The 13,157-nt window shown below is 43.5% G+C and overlaps 1 protein-coding gene across 2 annotated transcripts; it reads right to left on the bottom strand.

Annotated features, from left to right (window-relative positions):
• Positions 1 to 70: 70 nt before the first annotated feature.
• Positions 71 to 12,470, bottom strand: abcb6a (ATP binding cassette subfamily B member 6 (LAN blood group) a). 2 transcript variants are annotated; one of them, XM_035535056.2, is made up of 20 exons: positions 12,301 to 12,469; positions 11,058 to 11,611; positions 8,048 to 8,188; positions 7,434 to 7,623; positions 6,717 to 6,809; positions 6,056 to 6,248; positions 5,815 to 5,936; positions 5,360 to 5,469; positions 4,878 to 4,943; positions 4,401 to 4,526; positions 4,130 to 4,206; positions 3,976 to 4,039; positions 3,796 to 3,881; positions 3,631 to 3,688; positions 3,257 to 3,361; positions 2,723 to 2,897; positions 2,146 to 2,258; positions 1,924 to 2,018; positions 1,776 to 1,844; positions 71 to 1,466 (listed from the first exon to the last, which is right to left on the bottom strand). In XM_035535056.2, the coding sequence occupies exons 2-20, from the start codon at positions 11,580 to 11,582 to the stop codon at positions 1,307 to 1,309; spliced, it is 2,568 nt and encodes an 855-aa protein (XP_035390949.2). In that variant the 5' UTR covers positions 11,583 to 11,611; positions 12,301 to 12,469; the 3' UTR covers positions 71 to 1,306. The 2 variants fall into 2 exon arrangements, with proteins under 2 accessions (XP_035390949.2, XP_081557850.1); XM_081701724.1 differs by lacking the exon at positions 1,776 to 1,844 and having other exon boundaries at positions 12,301 to 12,470.
• Positions 12,471 to 13,157: the final 687 nt, after the last annotated feature.

Here is a 13,157-nt window from a genome sequence, read left to right as displayed (position 1 = left end):
GTTACAACTCGTTGTGCCCTAGTTGAGGGAACTGTTAGAATGCGAAGCCCTACAAGTCAATAAAAGAAAGTCACGTTTTCATTAATTTTAATATAAAATCACCCATCTTAACAATTACGTACAAAACCAGGCAGTAATAGATACAGTCCACTCGCAAAAAAGAACATTTTACACACAAAAAACCCTGCTCCTCAAACTGTTCTGTCAGAGAGCAGAATGTAATTTCCTAAATAACAGCAAAAGATAAAATTAAATTATCTGTGGATCTTTTTACCCTCATGCAATACACATGTGATGAGAACCCATACATTTAAGCTTTTAGTATTTCTTTGACTTCATATTATACAAATCTAAAGCAGATATGTCATTTATAAGATTTCACACTGTCAGTAAGTCCGTACGGCCTCCTTGCATGCAGCTGTGAGCAGTCACTACATTTTGTTTAAAAACAGTAACTGCTGCTAACTGCAAGGTTTGTTAACTTTTAAAGACAGCTAGCTGCACTGTCAGTTTAGAAATCACAGTAGATGTAATTGCACTGATGTGCATTATATTCAAGCACATTATTTCTCTGATGAAGAAATAATCTAAAGTCACAAGAAGGAGATGTGTGTTTAGCATTACTCATCGCCTTTCTCTCCTAATATCAATAATGATGTGTTGGCTTCCTCCATATTTAAAGTTTTAAACTTGCCTTACATATTTCCACACACAATGAACATTGATGGAATTCCGAATTTCTCGTTCAGTCCATTCGAAATCTGATGAAGAGGCAGTCGTCTACACCCGTATAGATTTAAATAAGTTCTCAGACGCAAGAGCAGGTTTTACTGCTACCAAAAGTCTTACGACTTTGGATTGACCATGCATAAGATTCTGAAAATGTTGTCTCCAAAATATTGCTTGGACAGAATATCTTACAGCTAAGCTTAACAAAGCAATACCATCAACACATAGTAACTGGGAGAATTTGTATTGTCTATTCAAGAATCGTAGTGTTCAAGTGTATTATGTAATTGGTCTGGCTGTCTTTGTTCGATCTGTGTGTATACCGAACATTGTATGTCACGGCTCTGCCTTCCCCCATCATCCCTGTTGTGAAAGGCAATAAAAACTTGTTCATAAAAAACAAGTATATGCAACATGCAAGAGAAATAATGAAACTCATCAACAGTTTGTGGACAAATGTGTATACAATGATTAAGATATAAATAGGGTTAAAAGAAAAAGAAAAAAAAATCCAATCCCTATTAAACCCTCTGAGGTGTACATCATCAAGAAACCTCTGTAGTGTGCATCAAAGCCCTCAGTGACTCCTGTGGCCCACAGATGGTGCTGGGGGTTGGAGTTTCTCTGGCCGTGTGTCTTTAGCCTCCGTGTCCGAGGCAGAGTCCGAATCCTGGGCCTGTTGCTGCTTCAGCCACATGTCAGAGTAGAGGCCACCCTTGGCCAGCAGCTGCTCGTGTCTGTACAGCATGACAAGCCACAGAAAGAGGTTGAGTCACACAAAGCAGGACGTGGGAGATCGGTTCAATGCACCATTATATCTCAATCTCAGCACATGTAAAATATTTTTAGCACAGATCAGAATGATATCTAATCCCCCCCCCCCAAATAAAGTACAGAATGTCAAAAATGTCACTTTACTTACACCATATAACAAAGAACAGGAATATACAATAAAATCTCCTTGGGTATATCATGTATATTTCTTACCAGAGCATGAAATTTGATAGTGACTTTGGCGGATCTTTGGCGGATCTTTTTCATCTTACCTTCCTCTCTCTGCGATCTGGCCATCACGTACAACTAGGATCTGATCAGCTCCAATGATGGTGGACAATCTATAGCAGAAACGCCATTAATGGCATCACGCAAGCCATCTATCTAAGTTACTGTGCTGGCTTCCCGCATTTTATTTACCTGTGGGCCACTACGATGGTGGTGCGGTTGACACACACTTTGGCCAGCGAGGCCTGAATGTTGCGCTCCGTCTGTGTGTCGAGCGCAGAAGTGGCCTATTGAGAAAGTAGGACAAAGTGGTGGGCGAAGGAACCTTTTCGCTGCGCTCCTGAGGGAGTGGGAATGTTTGGGGCATCACGGTTTCGTAAAAAGAGACACGGACGAAGCCATACTGCTGCTTACCTCGTCCAGGAGGATGATCTCGGGTGCCTTGAGAATGGTGCGAGCGATGGCGACTCTCTGCTTCTCTCCGCCGCTCAACTTCAGTCCTCGCTCACCCACTTGGGTGTCGTAGCCTTTGAAGTGGGAACCCCAACAGAATAGTTAGGCACTCTCGTACTATGATCAAAACTGACATGAGACTGGAGATTCATACAGTGCTTGGAACCTGTGCACCAGGCCAAAACTGGATTTACATTTACGGAATTTAACTGATGCTTTTGATCCAAAGCAACTTATAACAATGATTGAACGCAATTTGAGCAACTGATGATTAAGGCTCTTGCTCAAGGGCCCAAAAGTGGCAACTTGGCAGTGTTGAGCCTTGAACTGGCAATCTAACAATTACAAGCTGAGTACCTTAACCATTGAGCTAACACTGCCAAGATTGCCACCTATTGTGCATTCAACTCGCTGCAAGGCTGGGACATTAACTTTTGAGGGCTACCCATGGTAAATGGGAGAACTGAAACAGTAAAGCCAAAATGTTATGTTTTCCATGCGAATAAGCTCTAGCAAAAAGCCCATCTGAGACGCTTACCCTCGGGAAAGGACAGGATGCGGTCATGGATGTCAGCGGCGATGGCTGCCTCCTCCACTTCCTGGTCAGTGGCTGAAATGCGGCCATAGCGGATGTTCTCGCGGATGTTGTCGTTGAACAGGACAGTGTCCTGCGGAACCACACCGATGTGAGCTCGCAGGGAGGCCTGCTTTACCTGGGGCCAACAGAGCGCACATAGGCATACGCTATATCAACAGTTCACCAGCTTTCTGGAGCAATATGAAATGTCATGCATGCACAGAATTGGAGCCTAAAACTGAACTTCCAATGAGATTACAGCATATCAGGAAGTGTCCTTACACCAAGCACAGATCAGAAACGCACCTCATTTTATTACTTGTGGTATGGTGCATAATGTATGAAAAACATGCAAACCATCTTCATGAGTGGTGATTAGAAAGGAATAAAGGTTGTCACACATCCCTTGCCTTGCTGAAAGCACTGTCCAAGTCGCTGCAACTTTTCAATTTCACAGTGATGACAGCATGTTTCGGCAGGGACAAGCTTGCTCACCTTGGTGATGTCCTGGCCATCGATGCGGATGCAACCGCCTTGGACATCGTAGAAGCGGAAGAGCAGGCGGATGATGGTGCTCTTTCCGGAGCCCGACTGGCCGACCTGTACAGTCCCACACAAAAAATGGATGGTGAATACTTAATCACCTGATCTGGGATCAGTGCACACCTTCTACCTTAAAGGAAAATGATTATATGAAGCTGTTCCTGAAGTAGACATGCACGTGCACAATAAAAACAAACAAGCAAACCAACAAGAAATAACAAGCAAACAAACAAACAAACAAACATGTACATCATCAAGTGGCTACTGACACTACAGTCAGTATCTAGATTGACTATTTTCTTTGACTGCGCGTCTCTTTTACTCACAAGTGCGACGGTCTGGCCAGGTAAGACCGTGAAAGAGACGCCCCTGAGGATCTCCTTCCTGTGGGGGTGAAGAGGAGGAGTCAGTGCGACTATAGAAAGGATGGGTTAGTCCTGATGTGTGCGACTACAGAAAGAAGAAGAATAGGCAAGGTTGCGAGCATCTACCCTTCCGTGTAGCTGAAGGAGACGTTGTCGAACTCAATCCTCCCCAGCTTGTAGAGAAGGCTTCCTGCGTTCACGTCATCCTTCACCTAGGCCCGGATCAGGAATGGGGGAAGAAAATGAGCCCCCAAAAACCTAAACTACTATAGTTGATTTTGTGGGCCATAAAGATATCTTCCTTACCTCCTCCTCTTCGTCAAAGAGCTTGAACATGTTCTCCATGTCGATAAAGGACCTCTGGATAACTCTGAGGAATAAAGGAGGAACACTTTTCCTGACTGATAGGACACACACAAGATGGCCAACAGCTGTTGAAGCAGCCGACTGAAATTCCTACCTATAGTACGTTCCAAACCAGTTGAGAGGTGTGTAAAGCTGGATGATGTACGTTCCAAACAGAACGTAGTCTCCCACCTGTGGGCACCATGCAAATCCGGTGAGCACACACAATTAATCTTGTATTTATCAATGATCCTTACGTCCTAGTGGGTGGAGCCAATTCTTGGAAAAGCAACTGGGGCAAACCAAAATCCACAAAACGAGGCTGAGGTCCTGTTACCCTCTGTGACTATGCTGTCAGCGGTTGGAGGGCTTGCAGGGAGGAGTACCTCGAACTTGCCCTCTGTGACGAAGTAGGCACAGAGCAGTGAGCCGGCCAGCAGACCCGAGCCGATGATGGCATTCTGCGTCTGGTTCAGCAGCGCCAGGGAAGCGTTTGTCTTCCACTCCAATAACTGAGCACAACAAAACACAGGTTATTTAATTAGACAGACACAGACACATGGATCAAATATGATGGTGAGCAAATTCAGCTGAAGAAAAACAAAAAAAATCTTATTGTCCAGTATTTGATATTCATCTTATAAAAATATCAAATGCAATCAGAATAAACTGCTCTCAGCTGTGCTTATTTTATACAAAATATTTTTTAAATACTTTTTATTTCCAAGATAATCATACCAAAGTTCACTGCATGCTGGTATAATGACAACAAAAAAAAGACATCATATTAGTGTTTATGCTGGCCTACGAACGAGTCAGTAGAGATGAATGTAAACTAATAAAGCTAAATGGAGTAGTGATACCTGATATTTGAGGATTGCTTCTTCGAAGCGGCCTACTTCGTAGCTCTCCGCGTTGTAGTATTTCACCTGCAGACGATCATGAGCAAAAATGAGCATGCCATGACCTACAAAACTTAGCGCCTTCGCTACACCTTAGCTTTGGTCCCCAACTTCTGCCCAGGCTGCACTTGGGTGTAGTGTGCCACAACCTTCATTTACTCAGATCAGACCGGTGAACAGGCACGCTACAAAATATACAGCACATTCCACAGGACTTCAGGACTATGCGAGACAACTGGGTGTTTGTCACTGGGATTTACAGCCCTACTGAAATTTTAAAACGGTGCCATCAGCAAGGCCTTAAACAGTGCCAGGGTTTCAGTTTGCCAAATCGGTTTCTTGCCTTGGCTGGCCTTAGTGTGACATGTCTGATCAGGGGTGGACTGGGAGACATGAGTGGACAGCAGTGGACCAGTCTGACTGAGAGCACCTTCATGCAGTACCGTCTCAAAGTTGAGCAGGGAGTCCACTGCTTTGGCCTTGGCGTTGTTGTCGTGCGTGTTCATGTCACGTCTGTACTTCGTCCTCCACTCTGTGATGATGACTGTGAGAGCTTCCGGGTCAAACGTGCAGAAATAAAAAAGACAAAAGTGATCAGCGCAGGTCAAGCATGTTGAAGGGCTTTATATGTGTCCTTTCAAAATCTCTGAGGAAAATACAGGGAGGCAATAGCAAAATAATAGATCAGAGTAATAATTGGGAAAAACAAACAAACAAAAACAATAATAATAATTATAATTATTACTATTATTTATTTCCAGTAATAACAATATAATAATATAATTCTACCACTAACAACAGCAGCAACAACAATAATAATGTACTATTGTTTTTTCCCCATTTGGGCAGGAAAGAGGAGGAAGAGGAGGCAGCTGGGGAACTGGAGGCAGGTACTCACTAAGATAAAGGGCCATGCAGATGAAGACTATGAGGCCGAACCAGGCATTGAAGTAGGAGATGAAATAGATGATGGCGATGATGATGTCAGCAATGGTGGGAAAAATGCTGAAGACAATGTAACTGTGGAGCAAAATTTGATATCACAAAGAAAAACACAACACAAATAAATACTATGCAAATCAACATTTGTAGAGCGTTTGTTTTGTCCCATTTTCTGTTTGGCCAGTTGAGGGTCAGACCTGAGCAGGCTGTCGATGGAGGAGGTGCCACGGTCAATGCTGCGGAGCACCTCTCCGGTGCGGCGGCTCAGGTGCCAGCGCAGAGAGAGCCAGTGCAGGTGGGCGAACAGGCGCACCTGCACCACGCGGCTGGTGTACTGCTGCACGCGGATCCACAGGAAGGAGCGCGCGTTACTGATAAAGCCAGAAGAACCTGGAGGCCAGGGACAAGGGGGAGAGGAACGTTCAGATTTTCAGCACTTTGAGGGCATTCTTGTCTAAAGTGCTTTTCTGTATAGAAATAGAGAAAGCAGTGGTAGCTCAGTGGTTAAAGTACTCGACTTGTAATCGGAAGGTTGCTCGTTCAAGCCCCACCACTACCAAGTTGCCCTGAGAAAGACCCTTAACCCTCAATTGGTCAAGTTGTACTCAGTCATAATTGTAAGTCACTTTGGAAAAGAGCGTCAGCTAAATGCAAAACAACAGAGATAGAAAGTAGTCAATCTACAGTAGAAGAGAAAAGGAAGCTCCCAGGATATGGATTTGCTTTGAAGTTTATCTGATTATTGAGGTCCATGGTTCAAAATCAAAAGTTTATGTTTTTTCTCCCCTTCAAGTATTTAATTACTTAATTAATTGATCCAATTACTGTTAAATTCCCCAAATACACACACGCCCTCACCTGCACCACCACCCTGCAGGAACTTGAGCAGAACATAGATGCACACCGTAGTGGCCACAGTCTTCCAAGGACTCCTGCCTGTGAGATCGTTCACTGCGTGACATAAGAACAGGAGCATGATGGTGGCCCTTGCATCAACACTTTTAATAACTCACACACACACACACACACACAGAGGACCTGCTATTGTCTACAACCTGCCAGTCCACCTGTTCTTTGAGTCAGAGGTCTGGTCTGGAAATGAATTCATCTAATCTCCAGTTTGTTTCATTTTTCTAAATTGCTGTTAGTTATAATAATCTTCCAGTGATAAACTTTAAAAGGCATACACTATTCAGAGTCTCTCAAAACATCCCCTAAAATAATGTTTAAACTACTCTGAATGCTGGTTCTTTTTTTTTTTTTTAGGTATAGTGCCTTTAACTTAACAGTTACTACAACGGTGAAGCCACCTGAGAAATCTACCTGGACTTCGAGGTCTGTGATTCTGAACAGCTATGACATACCTACTAGACAAGACATTTGGATGATATGCTGAATTTTGCTAAAATGGGATTTTCACTCCCAAAATCAAGCTTGTAAAGCATGTACAAGACGGAACAGCACTCCGAACACACTGCACTTATCATCAGATTCAGCTTGGACACATATACAAAATGTGAATAGACCACATCACTTTTCGCCCAGGGCGGGTGGTGTGTCTGCAGAAGCGCTCACCTATGTTTTTATAGTAGATGGGCACGAAGACATTGACGGCGCGCTCAGCCCCCAGCAGACCAAGGCAGAGCAGGACGAGCAGCTGCAGGAGCATGTTGCCAGTGGGCCACATGTACGGCGCCAGCAGCCGCACTTTCCGCCCAAAGTCCCGCCAGGCCGAGGGGGGGCTCGCCTCCGCACCCAGCAGGGGCTGTGAGAGAGACAGTGTAACAGACTTCTTATAGCCTTTTGCAACTGTCTACTGTGCTTCAAGAATGAAAACTCTGTTGGTGGCCTGTTGCTGTAACTGGTTACATTTCTAGCATTTTCTATTATTCCAACCATTTATTTTATGTCTTTGCAAGCAGTGCCGTGTGCCGTGTGTAAAAGTGCTTAATGTTTTTCTGCATGCATTGAATATTTTAACACGTGAGAGCTGTAATTTTTAGCATCTGTGTGTGCTGTCTTCCTCTGGCACTGCGGCACCCCTAGCTATAACACCAGCCTGCCAGCTAACTGATCGTTGGCATTGGTAAAGCTATTGGTCACACAGCGCATACAGTTCATTACTGTCCAAAATGTCAGCACAGCTATTACAGACACCTCTCCACACACATACACCTGTATACACCCACCTGTCCACCATGTTCCATGTCGCGCTCATCCTCGTTGATGAGGAGCATGTAGGGTCGTCGTGGCAACCCTGGGGCCTTGAGGCCTAGGAAGAACAGTGTCCCTGAGCTGAGGTAACGGAAGAGCCAGAACATAAACTCCACCTAAAGACAGACAGACACACACACACACAGCATTTCTTTTTAATAAATGATAAAATACATTTTGGTTGTGCACGTTCGAAACCTACAGTAAATGAGGGTGGACTTTCAGTTCCCAGGATTTCAAACTTAGTTTAGAAATTTGAATGGGTTTCTTAGGGAGTACTGATAGAGCAAAATGCTGTTAACACTGAATACCAAGCCATAGAGAATAGAGCTGTTAGCATGCAACTCTCTAAACTGCTTTTACCAACTATTGTTTAAAAGGGTGGAATAACTCAGCAACTAATTCAAAGAGAAGCATGAATTATTTAGCGTTACAGAATGCAGCAGATTAAGTGCACTCTGGCTTTGTGGTGTGATCAGCTTGCACTTTCACATGCCCGAGATATAATACTGCGCAAAGGTATTAGGCTGCATTGTCTTTCAGAACTGACTTTAAGATACTTTAAACGACCTTCAACTGTTGGCCTGACTTTTAATGTTTCAATGGGCCTGCCCCATTGCTCCTCTGTGAACTCTTAGGCATGCTGATGCAAGAGCTCTCAGATTCATCAACCAAAACATGCTGGATGTTGCCACAACTTCATTAAAGATTGGCAAAGCAGACTTTTCTTTCTCTGGCTCTAAACTTGGGAATTCCCTTCTTAAAGATTTGAGGGCTCTTGACAATCAAGAGAAATTTAAAAGAAGGGTGAAGACCTGTCTGCTCTGATTAGCTTTTAAATTGGCCAGTGATTAATGATTTACATTACTATTTATTCTTACTCCTGCATTTTATTCCTTCTTCTACTTCTACTGCCGCTTTCTATAAAACACTCTGTAAATCTGCTATACAGACTAAAAATTGAATCACTTGGACAGAGAAAAGAGCAGAGAAGTCGTACTGAAAAGAAGCAGCCTGAAATATCAACATACCATGATGCTATTCCCTGAGAAAGAGCTTTAAATGTCATCTTTGTGGGGCCCAAAGACTTAAACACAGTACTGCACATTATATCAAAAATAAAAGCCCTACCTAAAAGGGCTTTATCTTGAAGTTACCCCTAGAATCCATCTTAATTGTAGCGGCATAAGAATGTTTTCCAAGGGGAAAGCCATGCATTTCTGTAAATCACATTAGATTTACATTGTATGCCATAATAATGAGTGTAGAATATATTGCGCATTCACTTTTTTTTTTTTTTTTTTGAGTTGTCAAGTACATGATATTTACAGCCACATATTTACAGCTATATAACAGGAACCTGGTGATTAAAGGCTTATAATGGTTTAAAATGGCTTGTAATTCCAGCGACTTTGCTTCAGCATTTCATTTTTTTTTAACAATGCTGCAAAATAACAGGATTTTCAGTACTACAATTAACCATAGTGAATTACAAACAAATGAAATTTAGATTGCCAGGATGTACTTATAAGAGTAACCAAGTTCAACATTGCTCACTGGCCATGTCCCCAAAATCTGCTGTAAATTGCTGTGTCATTGGGTGGGGCTTCCTGAAAGGCGGTGCCATCTAACTGGTCAGAGCTCAACCCATGGGGAGTGCCCAAAGGGAGTGGGGAAGGAATGCCGCAAAGGCGACCATGAATCAGCAGTATGAAGACACGTGTCGCAACATACTGTTTACATATTATTACACAAAAATGCCATTGCCCTGCATGACTCTGCAGCTGTCCCCATTAACCCTGTAACATACTGTAAATAACTGCATAATATTGACATAACTGTAAGTAATAATTAAGCTTCCTCAGACTCTAATCTAGTTACTGTATACTTATTTTTATTGCTCCCTTAGTTTTACGTCTTGTCTCTTGTCTGTACCCTTGCTTGCTGTCTGTAGTACATCATGCATGTGTGCACATACATTCCTTTTATGTCTAACAAACGTGGCAATATAGTTATTCTGATTCTTTTCACTACACAATTAATACATAGACCAATATGTGCTGACTCATCTAGGCACAGCTGATCATATAGCACTCTCTAATCGCAAAGATTAGTCATCTATCATATGAGTTGCATGTATTTTTACTCTTCAATGTTATAGCCACTGTCCCTGGATCAGTTTTGAAGGTCACATGAAAATACTTTTTTTTACCAAGCAGCTCTGAATCACAGCACTGCTGCCAAAGTTTAGTTATACTTGCTAATACATTAACTGACTCAAGAGTCTGGGTTGCACTTTTTAAAGGACAAATTCAGAATTCTGTTTCTGCATACAGGGCATTTTACTACTGCTAGTTAACGGCAGAAATAGCTCTGACACAGACTCAGAATCAAGTGCTTAATAATTGCTCATGAAAAAAAGAGGTGCGAGTTTAGAGACAAACAAACAAACCCCCACAGCTAAGGGGGCTTTAGCATGATGGTATCCCTAGACTCCATCTTAATGAGTACACATTCCTAGCCTTGGATTAAACTGCACTGCCAGTGGTGAATCACTAAAAAACTGCTTTTAATCTTAGGCTGTCTATCTGTGTCTGGGAATCTGGCCCTAAAAGTGCAGCGTGCCAGGGCTAGAACATGAGCTTATGAGGAAAATTTGTCTCAGACAACAGTAACAGTGCAGCATCCATCAAATGCTGCCATAGCTGGATGTGATGCACCAAACACTACCAAAAAGGGCCTTAAGTAGCATTTCTAAATGTCTGCACATGGTTACAAATATTTGCGAGTATACTTGGAAAAACTAGAAGCCACACTTAGATCACTAGGAATTGAAATTAAAAGGCTCTAAGGTAGGACAATCTACAAACGGCTCTCAACACTTCTACTCTGATTGCTAAAACAACAGTCGGTAATTTAGGTCCAACTCAGCACCCCATCATAAGCCTACAGAGAGGCTTGCGAACGCCCCCCCCAATCACCCACCTGCTGCTGGCTGCTCTCCAGCCGCCACCACCACTGAGGGCTCGACCAGGAAACGAAGGCCAGGTTCTCGGCGGCAAACGCCACAGCCCAGTAGAGCAGCAGGGCGGCGCTGTGGCCCCTGGTGCGGTTGCCCGTCGGCACCCTGCACCGTTCCAGTCGCAGCAAGGCGCCCGCCCAGGCCCAGCCCAGTGTTGTCAGGCAGCCGTAGAGCACCACGTATCCAGCGGGTGCCATGGGGCTGGCCTGCGCCGCTCGCCACCCAGCCCATGCTGGGCCCTGCAGGGCGAGCAGCGCCGTCAGGACCAGCTGCAGGGCATAGAGGCAGGAGCGTGGCACAAACTTGGGCTCCATGTCGGTGCCGAGGCGGACATAGCGCACACAGTGCATGGCACCCAGCAAGCAGGCCAGGCTCAGCAGGACGGATGGTGCCAGGGTGAAGAAGAAGCACGGTGTCACACCGCCCTCTACCCACACCTGCTGCATGGATATGCCTTCTTCGCAGTAGCTCTTCACCAGCCCCACCATGACGGCCAGGTGGCAGGCACTTCAGGAGCCTGAGGGAAAGAGACGGGCGTTAATGTGATTCAAAAGGGACTACAGGTTTTTGCTACGACAGAGCAGCCGACCACCTGATACAACTTACTATTCATATTCTACACCATCAAAGATTTACACGGATCTCAATTTTAACACCATAATGAATCAAAGATATCGACTGCGGGCAGAAAGTCAGTCTTTAACAGTCTACTCAGATGTTTGAACTCGCTACGTCACCGTATTCCCTTCTGTTTCTTTATTCATGCACCTATTTAGCTAAGTTACTTCTTTGAAATAGACTTTTAATTAATTAATTAACTAACTAGAACATTTGGTAGTAAGTAGAGAAAGACGCGTCAGCTATCTATTATAGGTAAAAGCTATTACACAAGTTATCACCGCGACTATTGCTAGCTCGCTAATGAGCCCGGCTAACTCAATATCAGCTAGGCTAGCTAAGAAAATTGAACCAAACAACCCCGCTACAGCCACTTAGCTAAGACAGGCATCAACATAAATAACATGGAATAGAAATTCAACAATAATTGGACTTGTGCACTAAAGTATAAACAATGGATATTTATAATGCTGGAGACGCAGCTAGTTAGTCAGACTTCATATCGGCGCACTGTCGTCTCATAACATCACCTGGCTTTTACTTCACAAACTCGCATTAGCTAGCAAATAAGTCAGCTATCATACTCACCTTTTTAAAACTGAAGACTTCGACGACTCGATGCTAAATGTTCCGTAACGCTAAAAAAAAAAGTTACTTACAATTATAGCTACAAGAAAGACGGACACTACAGCCAAACATTTCTACTAAGCTCGTTCTCTGACCTTGCGCACTGCAACGGTGCGACGCTTCCAGACCTCCCTAGCGTTATTTAGCCAGCGAGAACCAGCCGCTTGGGTCTTAGCGCCACCCTGAGCGCTCAAGGCTGAAGAGAACTTTTTATAATCTTTTTTTTATTCCACGTCCACCTTTTAATGATACCACTGAAACTGCAGTCAAATGGACAACTTTACGGCAAATTATGAGAATACGCCAGGGTAAACTATTTTCTGTCAAATGCTTTGTCAGATTCAACAGACGACTCCAGAACAGAATCAAAACACAAACAACAGTCGCCGTGTGTATTCCTATATGCCATGTTGGGAGCTGCAGCGTTTCATATCATTCGATGGGTAGAAAGGGTTTTTTTTGTTTGTTTTTTGTTTTTTTACAACGCGTACCACCTCTGTTTGGCTTTTCAAGCACCAACATTGTGACCCACGTTATTTTATTATATACATTAAAAATATTCCTCCGTCACCAATAGAGGGAGCGCTAGGATTATGTATCATCTCATGCGCTATCACGCCTCCTCTGATAACCTGCTGTGAGATACAACAGCAAACACACAATAACACACAATCCCCTTTCCCGTTACCAATGTTTGAAAGTGCATAAAGATGTGCTATATTAAAAATATAGTATACTGTCACAGTACTAAACAAACAAACAAAAGTCAATACGCTGTTTTTTCTTATTTTTTACCATAGGATTCTACTAGTTTGTGT

Source organism: Electrophorus electricus, chromosome 18, assembly GCF_041902795.1.
Source record: "Electrophorus electricus isolate QZ-2024a chromosome 18, ASM4190279v1, whole genome shotgun sequence".
NCBI lineage: Eukaryota > Metazoa > Chordata > Actinopteri > Gymnotiformes > Gymnotidae > Electrophorus > Electrophorus electricus.
This window is presented reverse-complemented; position numbering and strand designations above follow the sequence as displayed.

Excerpts from the sequence above, each read along its gene's own strand:
- abcb6a (XM_035535056.2), bottom strand. The coding sequence starts at position 11,582 with ATGGTGGGGCTGGTGAAGAGCTACTGCGAAGAAGGCATATCCATGCAG. Across the intron at positions 5,937-6,055 it reads TCCATCGACAGCCTGCTCAG|TTACATTGTCTTCAGCATTT; the intron begins GTCTGACCCTCA and ends TTTGCTCCACAG. Across the intron at positions 4,040-4,129 it reads TGGTTTGGAACGTACTATAG|AGTTATCCAGAGGTCCTTTA; the intron begins GTAGGAATTTCA and ends TTTATTCCTCAG.